The following is a 16,334-nucleotide window of genomic DNA, read 5'->3' on the forward strand; positions in this document are numbered from 1 at the left end:
TTCTGCTCAGCCCGCCACACGGACGGGGCCTTGCCCCACAAGAGTGGCGGCAAGGACTCTGAGAACACAAGTGCCGCCGGGACAGGAGCCTCGGCCACGGTCTCTGAGACTCAGAGCAGCCCCGGCTACAGGGCAGCCCCGTCACGCCCGACACCCTGCCACGGTCGCGTCTCGCGTGAGCTCGGTTAAAGCAGGGGCTGAGAAGCTGGCGAGCAAGTGCCCAGTGCAGGGGCCTCCCACTCTCCGGGCTCACAAACGAACGGCACAAAGCGCGCCCACCTACCCCTGGGCCACGGGAACAGGCCCGCCAGGCTCAAGCTCCTCCACCAGCATCCATGGGGCGCTGTAAGAATCTACTCTCAATGGCTGTATTATTTAACTTGGAGTCAAAGCTGATGAAACATCTCAAATGACTCAGACCTACGAACCTCGGCATTTTGACCTTTTATGTGCAACTCTCTAAGTACTACAGCTCGGAGCTGAGACACCCAGAAATAACGTGGAAAACCACAAACACAGTGCCCCTCGAGGGACTGCCCGGGGGCAGTAGGGAGCGTCAAGATGGGCTTCAGCTGCAACGAGACAGCCTCAGGTGACGAGCTGGCTGGCTTCAGCCCGGCTACAGCTCTGTTCGTTTGGTGCTGTGGGTTCTTAAAGATGGATGCAGAACAATTTTCACTGAGAATTCACCGAAGTCCCCAGGAATCACCTTCAGAAGTCCCCTTCTGACCCAATTCTAAGTGAAGCTGTGGACGAGCTGTATTCAAAGCAACGTGGAACCGTAACTACAGCCACTGAAAAAGGAGTGGCCTTCATTCAGTCAGACCTTTAAGCTCTCTCAGAAAGGGAACCACAGGTAAACTAAAGCTAACTTCTTACAGTGCATCGCAAGCGCCTCTTCAGAACACCCACGCTCCCACCTAGAACCCCTCCCCCTCCACCGGCGACCCCACTCTCAGGGGCTGCCCTCCAAGGTGTGTTTCCGGCATGAGCTGCTCCCTGGGGCCGCACTAGGCTCCTTTCTGCTTCCTCTCCCCGCCCTCTCTCCCAACACCAATGGGTCTCAAGCTCCTCCTAAAAAGCAAGCACCTGGGACATTTGCAAAATGTAATTTCCTGGGTCTTCAGGGGCAGAGATGGGGAAAAGCCTTCAGGTGATTCTGCGACCAGCTGCGGGGGTGGCTCCAGGCTCCATTCCCCCAGGGCCCCAGCTCCCACTCACTGAGCACCGGCTGTGGGCAGCCCCGTGAACCCACATCCCCCTGAGCCCAAGACCCTGTCCTCCACCCCCAGCGCACGCCTCAGCCTTCCAGAACCTCCAACTCCACACGTCCACATGCCACGCACGATTGCCCTGCCCGGAGCCTGCTGCTCCTTCTGCGGTAACAAAGCTAGATGTGACGGCAGCTTCGTGTTCAAACATTCAGCAAGTGGGGTCAGGAAGGCGAGGACGCGGCCAGCTCCCCACTCCCCGCTCGTGGGCTCTCGCTCTGGGCAGGCCCCTGGTTCTCCCCATGAGGAGGCGGGACCAGACCACTGTGCGGACCCGCCCCCACCCTCGCCGAGACGAAGGTCCAGCACAGCTGACGTCACGCTCACAGCAACCCTGAGGTTGGTGCTGTCCCCCGCCCCCGCCATCTCCGAAGTGCGAAAGCCGAGGCTTAGAAAAGATACACAACCGCCAAAGTCACGGAGCTGGTGAGGCGTGGTTTGGAGCCCAGATACTAGCGGATGCCGCTGCTAAGTGGAGTCTACCTGGTAAGTGCAGATAACGAGATGCAAAGCTAGGCCAGGGCCAGAGTGCCGGCCGCTGGCTGCTTATACTCACAGGGCACCCACCCCTCTGCCCACGGCCATCCCACCCAGACAGGGCCCACTGTCTTAGGCCCTGACGGCCCACCTCTTCGGTCACACCTGCCCCCATGCTGCTCTGCCAAGGCCGCCTCTTCCACCTGCAGGGCTGCTGGAATTACCTTCCTAGGACCCATGCGATCACATGACACTCCGCACGCCACCAAAGCAGATGGCGCCTTTCCTGGTGGGACGTGCCACCTCCCCTACCACCTGCCCACCGGCCACTGGGCCTTCACACCCTCTGTTCCCAGGGCCCACCAGCTCCTTCCTCAGCTCCATCCAGCCACATGAGAGGTCCACAGAGGAACAAATGCACCACAGGACGAAGACGTGGAAACCTAAGGCAGCCGGGCCCAGACAAGGAACCTGAGGCCCAGGATGGGGACAGGGCTGGAGCCCATGACCAGGCTCCCTGCCTGTCCACTGCTGGAGCCATGACCTTGAGGAAAGTGAGAGAAAGGCGAGAAAGGTGGGGTTTCAAGTTCTCAGCAAGCAGGGCCGTCTCCCCCACCTGCAGTTAACCACGGGGTGGGGGGGGGGTATGCAGCGCACCCCTGTGGCACAAAGCAGCAGCTCTCTAGGACCGCGCCTGTGACCTTCAGGTTGTAGGAGGATTTTAGTAGTAAGTGGGAAGCACTGAAGCGTCGGACAAGTCAGCAATGCTGAAGCCCTTTGTTTTTGAGCCTGTCTACGAGGCTAAGATTTAGGGAACGCTGTTAGGGAGACGTCCACCCTGATTGGCCACCGTCCGTGCACACCTGTCGTCCCAGGGAAGTAATTAAGAGTGCCCCATTTCACTTGCACAAGTTCCCAGTTTGGAGGATAAACTGTAGTGTCGCCAAGGGTACAGCTCTGTCCAAAGATAAATTAGGAGGGCACAGCTGCCTGGTCACAAAGAGAGAGGACATTTCAGGGTTTTAAATTTTGAGGGAAAAAATGCAGACAAAAAATTAGAATAGTAAATACTTAATGACCTTTTCACTGCCTAGAGTGAAAAAGGACAGGCCTGTAACCCCAGCACCAAACCCGGGCCCGGGAGGCGAGGGCGCTGGCGGTGGGCCATCGGCAGAGGCGGCCGGCCGAGGAGGCTAAGCTGGGGGTGAGGCCGCAAAGTCAAGAGAAATGACTGGGAGCAAACAGGACAGAGGGCGCTGAGAGCCGTCTCCCTCCCACACACTGGGGAAGGAGGGGTCCACCGCGCCGGATGAGGAGAGAAGCTGCACGAGAGGCACAAGCACCAGGCACGTTCTCCACGTCACACTGTGGTCCTTCTGCTGACACAGCTCCACGTAAAAAGTGGAGTCCACTGCGCTGAAAATTAAAGATGCAAAGCGACCTGTCCCAAAACATCGCTGAAGATAAGTGCGTCTGAATTAAACTTACGAGCAACTGGATCTCATCAGCCTTCCCCAAAGAAACACAGGGACCCTGAACAATTAAAGAAAACTGGGGGGAAAGATATACATCCCCTGAAGAAGAGATCTTAAGGACCTCATTGTCTTCACAAGTCAACGTGGGGGGGGGGGAGGGCTAGCTGTGGAGTGAGATTAAAGAGCCTCAAAGGCATAAAACCAAATCCATGTGTGAACTTTTAATAAAATTCAGGATCCAAAAACAACCGGAAAGTAAACACACTTCTGCGATAATGAGAAAAATTGATTATGGACTGTTAAGTGTGATAATGGCATTGAGTTTTAAACGTCCCCATCCTTCAGACACGGTACTTAAGCATTCAGGGTGAAACGACAGATGTGGAACTCACTCAAGAGTATTTCCGCAAAAAAGAAGGAGAAAGGGGCAGATTTGAAGCAAATGTGGAAAATCTTGATAGTTGTTGAAGCTGGTGATGGAGAAATGGGAGCCGTATTATACCAGTCACTCTACTCATGTGTACTTTAATTCACAACAGAAACTATTTTAAAAGTCAAGTGATACATTCTGAGCGTTCACAAAACAAGAGGGCAGCAGACTACCCAGCCACGCCCTCCAGCCTGACGCAGCTTCACCCGGGCAAAGGGCCGGCTGCTATTTGGCAACAGTGCACTGTTATTGGAAGACAGGTCATATCTTCACTGAGATAACTCAGGGAGAAGAAGCGGGGTGCAGGAGGAGTTAAATGACACTAGAAACCACAGTGAAAGTTGGTCGTTCTCAGAGTGGTAATCCTTAGATGTCGCTGAAGTTACTTTGTAGCAAAGCTGTGAGGAATGGAACCCACAGGAGTCTGAGCGTGTGAAACCCACAGAAACAACCCCCTTGGAGCATGCAACACTGAGACTCCATTTAAGGTCTTTAAGTGGTTAAAAAAAAAATTGATTGATCATCTATGAAGGTTCAGGGTCACTGGGGAGTCCACCCATTCTAAACCACTAACTCTTTGGAACAGTTAAAAAAAAAAAAAAAACTAACTAAGAAATAGTAACATACTTAACTTTAGAGTCCAGATACCAATTCACATATGTAATAGCATTTGTAACGGGCATAACGCAGGCTTACTGTGGACTCTATTTTTATATTAATTTACTTAGTAAGTCACTTAATAATTGTATTAAAATGGGAAGTAGCAAAAATATTTGTAATTTTTCTACAATCCAGATCAAATGTCTTTTTATTATTCTAAATTAGGAAATACATTAAAAAGAGTTTCATTGAAGAGACTCTATTCCAAAAATTCCTCTTAAAAATTAAAAGCCTTAGTGTGTAGAATAAAATTAAACAGCACCACAGCCTTATAATTACAGCACGCGTGCATAGCCTGAAATTTGGTTTCATTCCCATCCTGCCATTGGCTAAGAACTATCCTACAGACCCATTGATTTTTTCAACCAAAGCTGTCCGATTTCAGGGCAGCTTTATCTGTGAGCCGAGAACAAGGGGCCCTCTCCCCACCAGGCCACAATGCAGAGGCCCACATCAGAGCATGATTTTTCCAAGAGCCGTTAAGGACCTGAAATGAGCCTGGAAGCCCAGAGCACTAAAGCTTTTTTGAAAATGAAATAGACCAGAAAATATCCCAGTGCAGAGCACGCAGCATGGGTGAGCTGTGCTTCCTGAAGCTCGAGTTTCAATTACACCCGAACACGCGAGGACATGGGCCCAGTCTACATGTAACAGGTGTTTCTTATTGGGGGTCAAGGTCCAAAGGACTGAGAGCCACTTCTCTAAGGAGAATGTATGGAGAGTCAACGGGGATCAGACAGATCGTCCTAATGCTCGCCGGCCACATGACCTTCGCAAGGCTCTTAACCTCTCTGAGCCTCTGCTGTCCATCTTCAAAATGACCACCACCAACTTAGCGAGCTGTCCAATGGATCAGCTAACGTCAGACACAACACAAAGGTTTGACCTTCCTCAAGGTTCTTCGCTTTTTCTGGGCCTTCAACTTTTAAACTGAAAATGTGAAAAAAATGTACAGTGTAGCGGCCAACACTTGCTGGGCTCCTCTACAGGGATCAGCGGGGAGATTCTCACTCACGGAGGTGAAGGCCGACCCTGCCATGTCACGGGTGGGCGCTACCCATCCGGGGCTTCACGGAGCCAAGTCTGCTCCCAGGACCGTGACTACAGAGCCCCCCCGGCCCTTCCCCGCCGGGGCTGAGTCACCTTCCAGATTACGGTTAAAACCATTACGCCTAAAACCATTCCTCTATCAAACTGCTGAGGGCCCATAAGGATTTAAAAGTTGGGTCAGGCTCAGCCTTGGAGAACCTTTCTAACTAAGTGACATCAAAAAAAAAGTATTCACGAGGCAGAGAACTGTTAGTGAACACACACAGCAGTGGGGGAAAACGTCAAGGGACCCAAATGGATCAGGAGAGCCCGGAACACGTCGGGCCAGGGCCCCATCAGCAGGAGGCCGGGGAGGGCTTAGGGCCCCTGGGAGAAGGCAACACTATGCCGAGCCGGCAGGGCCTGCAGCCCGCTGGAACGTGGTGGACAAAGGGGACGGGAAATGCCCTGTCCAAGTGGCAGGGCCAGCGGGAAATTTAGGAGCCACGTGCCTGGCGGGAAAGGGAGAAAGCTTAACAACACTTAACCATTTTCTTGGCCCAGCAAGTTAATCGCCCCTCTACTGTGCATCCAAAAAATGTGTTACTGCTTTAAGTTTTTTAGAACTTTTCTAAAGAAAGAGAGGCTGACTAGTAAGAAGGGATGCTAAGGAAATCAGCCCGTCTCCTTACCTTCCTCTAGTAAATTGCAAAAGGCAAATTAGTACCTGAATAAGGAGCCGGCGTGTCTGGAATGAAAATGAGACGCACGCAGTTTTAGGGTTTTAGGGTGCCGCTTCCTATCCCTCTCAGTCTACGACCCTAACTACCAGCACGAATTGGCCAAAATTCAGCATTTCCAGACTCTCCTTCAGAGAAGGGGCCGCAGAAGTACTGGCAAAAAGAAAAACGAAACTGAGAGCGCTCCAGGCTCGCCGCGGCTCGGTCTGCGCCGAGCAGCCGCGCTCCTCCCCGTGCCGCCCGCGCCCCGAGCTCGGCGCCCCCGGCCCGGGCCTCAACGCCCTCGGGCGCTTAGAGCCCGGCCCGGGCCTCGGCCCCCGGCCCCGCCAGCCCCGCTGGCCCCGCCAGCCCCGCCAGCCCCGCGCGGCGCAAGGGCCCAGGCGCCTGGCGCAGGAGGCCGGGCCAGGCGGGCGCCCGGGCCTCGGGCCTACACGCGGGCCGCCCGGCCCAGTCCCCGCTCCGGCCCGGCCCCAGCCCGCCGGACCGTGGCGGGAACGCAGCGCGGGGAGGGCCCAGGCCGCGCGGGGCGCCCCGACGACTCGGGCCCGAGGAGGCCAGGGCTGCGTGTCCGCCGCGGGGCCGAGGAAACGGCCGGCGGCCCCGACCCCCGGCCTCCCGGCCCGCCAGCCCCGGTCCCCCGGCGCCCGCCCGCTGCCCGCGCCGCGCTCGCGCCCAGCCCGCCAACCGCCGCCGGCGCCGCGGGGAGGAGCGCGCGAGCGGCCGGGCCGGCGCCCCGAGCGCGAGGACTCACCGGGGCCGGCTCCCGAGTACATGGTGGTGCCGCCGAGGGGCTCCGGGGCCGAGGGGCGGCCGCGCGCGCGCCACGGGCCCCGACGCCGCGAGCCGCGAGGGAGCCGCCGGCCGCACGATCCGCCCCGGCGCGGCCGCCAAACAGGTTTACCCGACGCGGCCGGGGCGGCGGGCGGAGGCGGAGGCGGCGGGCGGGCGGGCGGGCGGGGGAGGGGCGAGGGAGAGCGGGAGGGGGAGGGGGAGGGCGGCCGGGAGGAGGGCGGGGGAGGAGGGAGGGGCCGGGGGAGGGGAGGCGGGGCGGGTCCGCGCGGCGGCGGCGGCGGCGGCGGCGGCGGCAGCGGCGGCAGCGGCGGAGAGGGGTGGGGGCGGGCAGGGGATCCGGGGCGCGGGTGCGGGCGCGGGGCCGGGGGGGCCTGGGGGCGGCCCTCGCAGCCACTCAGAAGAGCGACGTCTCCTCCGACTGGGCGGAGCGGGCCGCGCGGCGCTGCCACCGGAGGCCGGGAAGAAAGAAAAGAAAACACACCCCTTGTTTCCCCGCCGCCTCCGGCGCGCGCGGGGAGCCCGTTCTGGCTGCTCGCGGGCTGGACCCTTCCCCACCCTTAGCCCCCGCCGGACCGGGTGAACTTGGGCACCGTGTTGACGTGGTGGTGTCGCGTCCTGACGCCCCGGCATCTCCGCCAGGCTTTTTTAAGTTATTAACGAAACAGGAATGTCGCGAAGGTTCCTCCCGACCCGGAGCTTGAACTTGAACGCGCCCCGGTCCTCGCTCACTACCACACCGCCACCTCCCGGCCGAGAACCCAGATAATCCATCTAAAGAACTTTAGTTTTTGGTCAATTTTAGCTGCCGTCAGTGATCAGATCAAAATAACACGCCCCATTCCAGCCCTCGGGGCCTCCCCGGTTTCGTTACGTGGGGCCCTTATCCAACCCCCTCATGCTCCTCCGTGCCTCTCGGTATTTGCCCCACTTGTGCGGAAACGTCTCCCTCCAGCCCAAATCCTCCTCCATGGATCAAGTCCCCTGGGATCCAACTGCTTTCTGGAGCCCTTTCCAGGGAGGCCAGCCAGAGGCCAACTCCTTTCTCCCCTAATTGGTGGGCGATTAGCAACCAGAAGGTGAAATACAATCCAAAATTGCTCATTGTCTTTTAAACATATTTGCCTGCTCATTCCTTCATCCTATAAGCAGGTATTATCTGCACACTGGTTGCCAGTAACTCTGTGTTCCTCTGGTTTAGGATGGTAGGAAGATGAACGGGAGTCTTGTTTGCAAGCATCCAATAGGTTTATTTCTAGTCTCTGCAGTCCTCAAGGACATTCTCAAATAAATGCAGGAGAACCAGCCTGTCCTCCAGAGAGAAGCTTAAAAGGACTTCGATCTTCACCAAGTCACTGATATGAACAGGAGTCGGTCTCATGGCATCAGCCTCAGAGACGCCCATCCATCCCTCTCCAATCCTCTGCCCACCACCTCCACCCTCACCGAGGCCTGGACCACCTCTCCACCTTACACTCATGCTGTGGGAACACAAATCCGCACTTGACCCTCGGCAGCTACTCAGCCGTAATGTGTGTTTAGGAACCCAGGAAGTCCGGGTAAGAAGGCACACCAGGGTGGGGCTGGGTACCACCCAGATGTCCATCAGTCTTAGAATAGGTGGTGAGAGCCACATATACTCATAAAGTGGAATCTAGCGATGAAAATGAACACCCGTCATCAAAGTACAACAACGTGGATGAATCTCTACAAGGCTGAGTGAAAGAAGCTAGAAGCCATACTGCATGAGTCCATGTATAAAATTTCTAAAACAGGCAAAACTGAACTACATTGTTTAGGGAGGCATCATTTAGTAGTAAAAAGCTGAAGAGAAGAAAAGGTGGCTACCTAACAGTCAGAATGGTGGGTGGGTACTGCTGGGTATAGGGGTGCTGTGACCACGGGGAGGCCTGGGCTTTGGGGGCACGAGCCTCCTTCCCATGACAGAGCTGTTCCTTCTGCAAGTCTCCTAAGCTGCACATTTTTAAAAAATATACTTTTCTGTACCTTTGCTATATTTCACCATAAAGACATTTTAAAATCATAATCATAAATGTTATCCCTCTCCTATTTAGGACCCTCCACGCCCGAGGGCTGCTCTGCGTCCGCCTGGCCCCCTCCCTCACACAGCCACCGCACTATTTTCCGCCCCAAATCACTGAATCACTCGGAGGCCTCACGGCTCTGCTGTGTGCTCCTGTAATCTCGAGCCTCAGAAAGCGCCCCGAAGGCGCTCTAATTGCCGCCTCCCTTCAGCTCGACTTCTGCTTCTTTGATGCTCGCGTTGGGTAACTTTGTTGCAAGGGCTCCTTTGCAAGTCCGGCCAGATACTGTCTACCCAGCGCTTCCTTGCGTCGCTTCTCTGCAGGGACAGCTCTAGCCTAAGCCCCGCCCTCCCTCACCAGGGATCCTCCTTCGCCCGCGTCTCCCAGGCATCACCCTCCACCACTAGTGTCGAGGAATCCCGCCCCCTTTCTGCGCGCCCCGCCTTGTCCCCCACGAGCTCCAGGCCCTCCACTTCAAGCCACTTACGTCTCCTCTCCCCTCCTCCCAACCCGTTCTTTCACCGATGTCCCAAGCACTGCCAACATTCCCCATCCACCGAAGAAAAGCCCAGGCCCCTCTGCCCTGTGCCTCTTCCCCAAGGAGTGAGTTCACTTAACCCACTTAATCCAGTCGGCTCAGTTCTCCGGGAAATGCCTCTAGAACCTTCTCCAGCCCTTCACTGCTCTGCTTCTCCAGGCCTTCATCCAACACTTGGGTGTTGACCACATGGGGAGGACTCCTGGGTCTTCTGGGGCCCAGTCTTTCTCTCGGATACAATTCATTGCTCTGTATTTGGATCCCATACAGGTCCCTCTGCTCTGCTAAGCCCGCAGGGCTGTAAGCACAGCCAGGGACCCCACAGGTTTGCATGTCGGGCGCACCGGATCCAGAGCAGTAACCCTGCAGGAAAGGCAAAGGACACTCGGGAAAACACACAGCCCGCGGCTGTGGTCATTGGGCCCACAAAGCACTCAATGTTGGGGGCCCTTTGTCTCTTCAAGACTAAAATGTGGTCACTGAAATTAAACAGTTTCCAAAAACATGTTCTGCATGTGATAAACGAGGGGTTAGGAGGTCAAATAAGCTGGGAAGCATTGAGTTAAACAACACTAAACAGATTTTTTGGTTACAGACCTTCTCAGAACCTTTAACACAGTATTAACAGTTATGATTCTAGTGACTTCCCTGGCGGTCCAGTGGTTAGGACTCCGTGCTTCCACTGCAGGGGCCACAGGTTCCATCCCTGCGTGGGCAGCCAAAAAATTAAATTAAGAAAAAAAGAGTTGTGATTCTACAAAGAGGAAGGAGGGGAACAGACTGGATGTGTCCCAGCCCGCTTGACCACAGAACCCTTTTATCACAGGGTATCTCCAGGTTCCGTGGAGCACACTCTGGGAAACATTGTGGTAGAGCGCTTCTGTGATGCCTTCCAGCTCTAAGCTTCTAAGATTCTCTGAATAAAAATATTGGCTGTTTTCCTGAATTAAAAACTCAAGAGCATGGTTGTGAGTGGACAAAAGCCCATATGTTCCTGATACGTTCTCTCATATCAGGAACAAACGACACTCCTAAGCAATTTCTTCACACTGAACCCAACATTAAATGCAAACCACTTAGTTTGAATAAATAAATCACTTTGTCGTTTGTGCACCCAACAGGGGCTAAGTGGGGAATCCTGAATATGCAAGCAACCAGGGCCACCTCCTTGCACCGCCCTGGAGGCGTTGACACGACTGTGCACAGAGGCTGTCATCCACTGGAACAGGGAAGTGCAGGGGAGGGGGCACCTACTGTATGTCCAGGAGACACCGTTTACTCTAGGGTGTGTTCCTTCCTCCGTATAATAAGGAAAGAATGGCCAATATGCCACTGACACTGAAAAATGAACTCAAAATGGATGAAGGATTTAAATGGAAACATAAAGCTATAAAAATAATAGGAGATGGGCTTCCCTGGTGGCGCAGTGGTTGAGAGTCCGCCTGCCAATGCAGGGGACACGGGTTCGTGCCCCGGTCCGGGAAGATCCCACATGCCATGGAGCAGCTGGGCCCGTGAGCCATGGCCGCTGAGCCTGCGTGTCCGGAGCCTGTGCTCCGCAACGGGAGAGGCCACGACAGCGAGAGGCCTGCGTACCGCAAAAAAAAAAATAATAATAATAATAATAGGAGAAAATCTCTGGGTTCTAGGGCCACTAGGCAAACAGTTCTAAGGGACAATCCATAAAAATAAAAGTGGATACCCTGGACTTCATCAAAATTAAAGCTTTTGCTCTGTGAAAGCTTCCGTTAAAAGCATAAAAAGACAAGCTTTAGAGTAGGAGAAAATATTGCATACCGCATATCTGACAAAGGACTAGTATCTAGAATATAGAAAGAACTCTTAAAATTCAACTGTAAAAGAGCAAAAAATCTGTTCAGAACATGGGCAATAGACACGGAGAGACGTTTCACTATAGAGAAGAGGCCGATGGCAAACAGGCACATGAAAAGATGCCCAACATCACCGATCATTAGAGAAACGCAAATTCAAAGCACAATAAGATAACAACACACACCTGTAAGAATGGCTCAAATAAAAAATAGTGACAGCAACAAAGCTAAGAAGAATGTGGAGAAACTAGATCACTCTTGCTTTGCTGGTGGGAACGTCCAATGGTACAGCCTTTAGGGAAAACAGTTTGGCAGTTTCTCAAAACACCAAACATATAGCTACCACATGACCCAGCAATCGTACTCCTGGGCATTTCTCCCAGAGAAGTGACGACACGTGTTTACACATAAATCTGTACATGAATATTTATAGCAGCTTTATTTGTATAACCCCAAACTGGAAACAACCCAAATGTCCTTCAGTGGGTGAATGGATAAACCAACTGTGGTTGGTCCACACCATGGAATACTTCTCAGCAGTAAAAAGGAGCAAACTATTGAAATACACAACCACTTGGATGAATCTCAAGAATTATGCAGAGAGAGAAGCCATTTCCAAAAGGTTACATATTGTATGATTGCATTTATATACCACCCCTGAAATGACAAAGTAATAAAAATGAAGAACAGATTAGTGGTTGCCAGAGGCTGAAAGGGGGTGGATGGGAGGTTAGACGGTGGGCTATGAAAAGATGCCATGAAGGACCCTCCTGGTGGTAGAAAAGTTCTGTATCTTGACCTTATCAATGTTGTTGGGGTGTTTTTTCAATTTTTATTGATTGATTGATTGATTGATTTTGGGCTGCATTGGGTCTTCGTTGCTGTGCACGGGCTTTCTCTAGTTGCGGCAAGCAGGGGCTACTCTTCGTTGCGGTGCGTGGGCTTCTCACTGCAGTGGCTTCTCTTGTTGCAGAGCACGGGCTCTAGGCGCGCGGGCTTCAGTAGTTGCAGGACGTGGGCTCAGTAGTTGTGGCTCACGGGCTCTAGAGCGCAGGCTCGGTATTTGTGGCACACGGGCTTAGTCGCTCTGTGGCATGTGGGATCTTCCCAGATCAGGGATCGAACCCGTGTCCCCTGCATCGGCAGGCGGATTCTTAACCACTGCGCCACCAGGGAAGTCCCGACCTTATCAATGTTAATATCCTGGTTGTGGTATTGGATGGTAGTTTTCCAAGATATTGCCACTGGGGAGACTGGATAAAGGGTACCTGGGACCCCTCCATTTTATTTCTTACTTAACTGCGTGTGAATCTACAATTATCTCAAAACAAACAGGTTAATAATACTTCAAAAAAAAAAAACCAAAACACTCTCGTGTGCCAGAACCACACCCCCCAAACAGACACACACACCCTAGGACAGAATTATTAGATTAATGCCAATGCACCTTGCAAGAAATGTCTTTTTACTGCCTGGAGAAGTCAGGTCCCAGGCTTAAAACTCTAAAAAACAGTTCCTAGGACGTTCAAAACTGCTTTCCAGGGAGTTACAACACAATCCAACCTCCCAACCAAGGTCACTTACCTCTGAAGCTATGTGAGTGAGGAGACTCGCCTGTGTGGTCGCCCTCAGGTTCACGCACGAGGGCTGTAGCTCAACCAGCGACCCCTGTACTTCCCATGTTCTCTGTGAATCCCACCCCCCTCCACCGCCAGTGCTCCAGTAGACAGTTCCATCGCCACCATCAGGGACCGTCAGAAAAAAATATCAGGAACAGATGTGCACTGGGAAAGTGCCACCTGTTTGTTTGTTTGTTTCCTTCATCTGTCATTGAAATATTAAATGTACACTTTGGATATCTCACGGGATTACCCATCAAAAGCGAACTGTTGGTAATCTGAAAAGAAGAGCTGAAACACCCCGGGGATGCCGTGTTCTCCTGGAAGAACTAAGTTAGCAGCTGAGTTGCTCGGTGACTCAGGTGACATTTGGCACGTGCCTTTACACATAGCATCCTAACACCACATACGCGGTGTTAGTATCCTGTGCAGACTGTATTCTCACGACCGCTGCCTTTATTAGGGGGCAACAGAAGCATCCAAAAGACATCCTCATCATCCAACCAGAGGAGAGAGTGTTGGCAGTGACGGGAGGCGTCCAGACCCCTGTGCACCCCCAGCCCCCAGCTCCATCCGCCCCACAGAGCCTGGAGGTGAGCCGTCAGAAAGGCCATGGAGGTGACCACGTGGTGTTGTGGTGACATGGTGACAGCCACGTCTTTCAGATCTGCCACCACCATCCTCTACCGGCCCGATGGCCTGGCCCCTCGCGGGATGGGGTAGCGGGGCCTGCACGTCACATTCCTTCCTCTGTGAGCTCGTCTGAATACTGGCTACACCTTCTGCTTTTCCAGACAAGGATAAGTCCTTTTCGGTTTTATTAACTGTTTCTCCTCAAACTGCTGCATTTTCCACACAGGCACTGATCTCCACCTTTCAGGCTGGCACACTTACTCGATGACCCTTAAACTTAACTCAAGATCCGTTTCCTCCTTGAAGGAACTGGGGTCCCACCTGCAAGGTGTGGGTGGCCTTGCCTCCCCTGTTTCCAGCCTGGGGATGGCCCAGGTTTCTGGAGCACAGGGTGAGGACCATCCCACCCCCACCAAGCACGTGCCAACGCCACAAAGAACTTGTTTATGCTGTAAGGTCAAGAGTTACAAACTCATCCAAATATATGTTCCTCAAAGTTCTTGGGGGTGAATGTGGATGTGGTGTATGCAACTTGTAGCATTTCCTGGAGTCAAAACAAATAAAGGCTATTTTTCATATAGGGAGAAACCATTAAGTAAACATTATACTATTTATGAAAGGAATAAAGCATATAAAGTGTAAACAAGTATTCATTTTTAACTCTCCACAATGATTCCTTTCTACTGTCATTTTTATCATCTAGCATGATGTTGCTTTGAAATAATTTACCGATGAACTATCATTTAGCAAGGTTTTTGTCTACAAGGTCAATATTTTTAATTAACCATAATTCTATATACTAGTGACAATTAAAAATTAAATGTAAAGAGTAAAACATCAAAAATCTAAGAATTCATGTAATAAAAGATGTGCAAAACACATCAGAAATCTATAAAACAAAAATCTGTAAGGCATTACCGAGAAGTTTAATAAGACCTAAATAAATGGAGGAAGAGAGCATGTTCCTGAACTCACTAGTGTAAAGATGTCACTTGTCCCCAAATTGATCTGTAGATTCAGTGCAATCCCAATACGTTTGTTTGTTTTTGTGGGGTGGTTGCGGGGGATGGGATTTGACAAGCTTACTTTACAATTTGTATGGAAATACAAAGGACAAAATAGCTAAGACACTCTTGAGAAGAAGAACCAGGTGGCACAGCTTGCTCTGCCAGATCAGGACTTACTATGAAGCCATAGTAATTAAGACAGAATGGCATTGCCTGTCAGTAGACAGAGACCAATGGAAGAGAAGAGAGAGGCCAGAAAGTGACCCCACATATGCAGGCACCTGACTTATGAAGAAGTCCCTCAGAGCAGTGGGGAAAGGATGGGCTTTCTCCTAAGCACTGCTGGGACAATTAGGTATCCATATGGGAAAAATGCATCAAAACTCAATTCCAGGGGGATTCTAGACTAAACGTGAAAGGTAAAACAATAACAACTTTATAAGACAATACAGGAGGGCTTTCCTGGTGGTGCAGTGATTAAAAATCCGCCTGCCAATTCAGGGGACGTCCCACATGCCGCAGAGCAACTAAGCCCCTGCGCCACAACTACTGAGTCTAGGGCTCTAGAGCCGCGAGCCACAACTATTGAGCCCACGTGCCACAACTACTGAGCCCATGTGCCTAGGGCCCATGCTCCACAACGAGAAGCCACCACAATGAGAAGCTTGCACACTGCAACGAAGAGTAGCCCCCCACTCGCCACAACTAGAGAAAGCCTGTGCGCAGCAACGAAGACCCAACACAGCCAAAAAAAAAAAAAAAGACAAAAAAGAAAATATAGGAGACTGTTTTCATGACCTTGAGGTAGGGAAAGATTTCTTAAATAAGGCAAAAGAACACTACCATGAAGAAAAATGATGAAAAATTGAACTTCATTAAATTAAGAACTCCTTTTCATCAGAAGACACCATAAGCGTGCCCCTTATTTGGAATTTATTTTTTAAAAACTAGAAAAAGATCATGAGACTATTAGGAAAATTTGAATTCTGACTGGATATTTGATGATATTAAGGAATAATTATTAAATTTTTAAAGCTATGATAATCGTGTTTTGATTATGTCGATAAAAAAGGAGTCCTTATCTTTTTTCTTCTTATGTTTTTTTTGGCCACACGGCACGGCTCGCGGGATCTTAGTTCCCCAACCAGGGATCGAACCCGGGCTGTGGCAGTGAAAGCACCAAGTCCTAACCACCAGACCACCAGGCAGTTCCCCTAATATTTTATGTAAGTCCCTCACCATCACCTGCCAACCCTTCCCCATGACCGTGGATATTACCTCTTCAGCGCCTTGGAGCATCCAGCTCCCTGCGAGGCCCCTGGCCTACCTGCCACAGCCGGCTCCCCTCGGCCTGCTCGTCTACTCGCCTCTCTTTTCAAAGCACGTTAGGTGCTGTCACTTCCTGAAAAACGTCCCCGCCATCCTGTTGCTCGCGGGGTAGAGACACAGCCTGGTGGGGCCTGCGTCCTCGGGAACAGCCCCGCCCTTCCGTCCCTGCTCTGGACCGGGCCACCCTGGCTGCCTTCATCGCTTGTCCTCATGACGCCCTGAGCCCAGGGCTGAGGGCTGTTAGAGGAGAGCAAGCCCAGAGGTAAACCCAGGTGTCCACAGTGGAGGGAGGCAGAGACCGATGTGCTTGTCTTCTGCCCACACCTGGACCATCACCTGCCCTTCCGGACGGCCCCACGCGAGGGGCCTTGAGGAGGACAGGACGGGCAGCTAGCACTTGGGCAGCTGTGCTGGGGTTTCTGTCCCATAAACACCACCTTGGTGAAGCCAGATGGCCTCA

General features: G+C 52.4%; 1 protein-coding gene across 10 annotated transcripts in view; it reads right to left on the bottom strand.

Moving 5' to 3' along the window:
* AGO2 (argonaute RISC catalytic component 2) overlaps window positions 1-6,992 on the bottom strand; it is a 108,989-nt gene extending 101,997 nt beyond the window's left edge. For 4 of the 10 annotated variants that reach the window (XM_060116158.1, XM_060116159.1, XM_060116153.1 and 1 more), the window contains exon 1: window positions 6,834-6,894. Coding sequence is in view for 1 of the 10 variants with exons in the window: in XM_060116157.1 (XP_059972140.1) it covers window positions 6,834-6,855 (22 nt within the window). In the remaining 9 variants the exon portion in view is untranslated. Of the gene's footprint in view, window positions 1-283; window positions 329-6,833 lie in introns of those variants that run through there. The other 6 variants (XM_060116157.1, XM_060116164.1, XM_060116156.1 and 3 more) reach the window with 6 other exon arrangements.
* Window positions 6,993-16,334: the final 9,342 nt, after the last annotated feature.

Source organism: Mesoplodon densirostris, chromosome 13 (assembly GCF_025265405.1).
Source record: "Mesoplodon densirostris isolate mMesDen1 chromosome 13, mMesDen1 primary haplotype, whole genome shotgun sequence".
Taxonomy (NCBI): domain Eukaryota; kingdom Metazoa; phylum Chordata; class Mammalia; order Artiodactyla; family Ziphiidae; genus Mesoplodon; species Mesoplodon densirostris.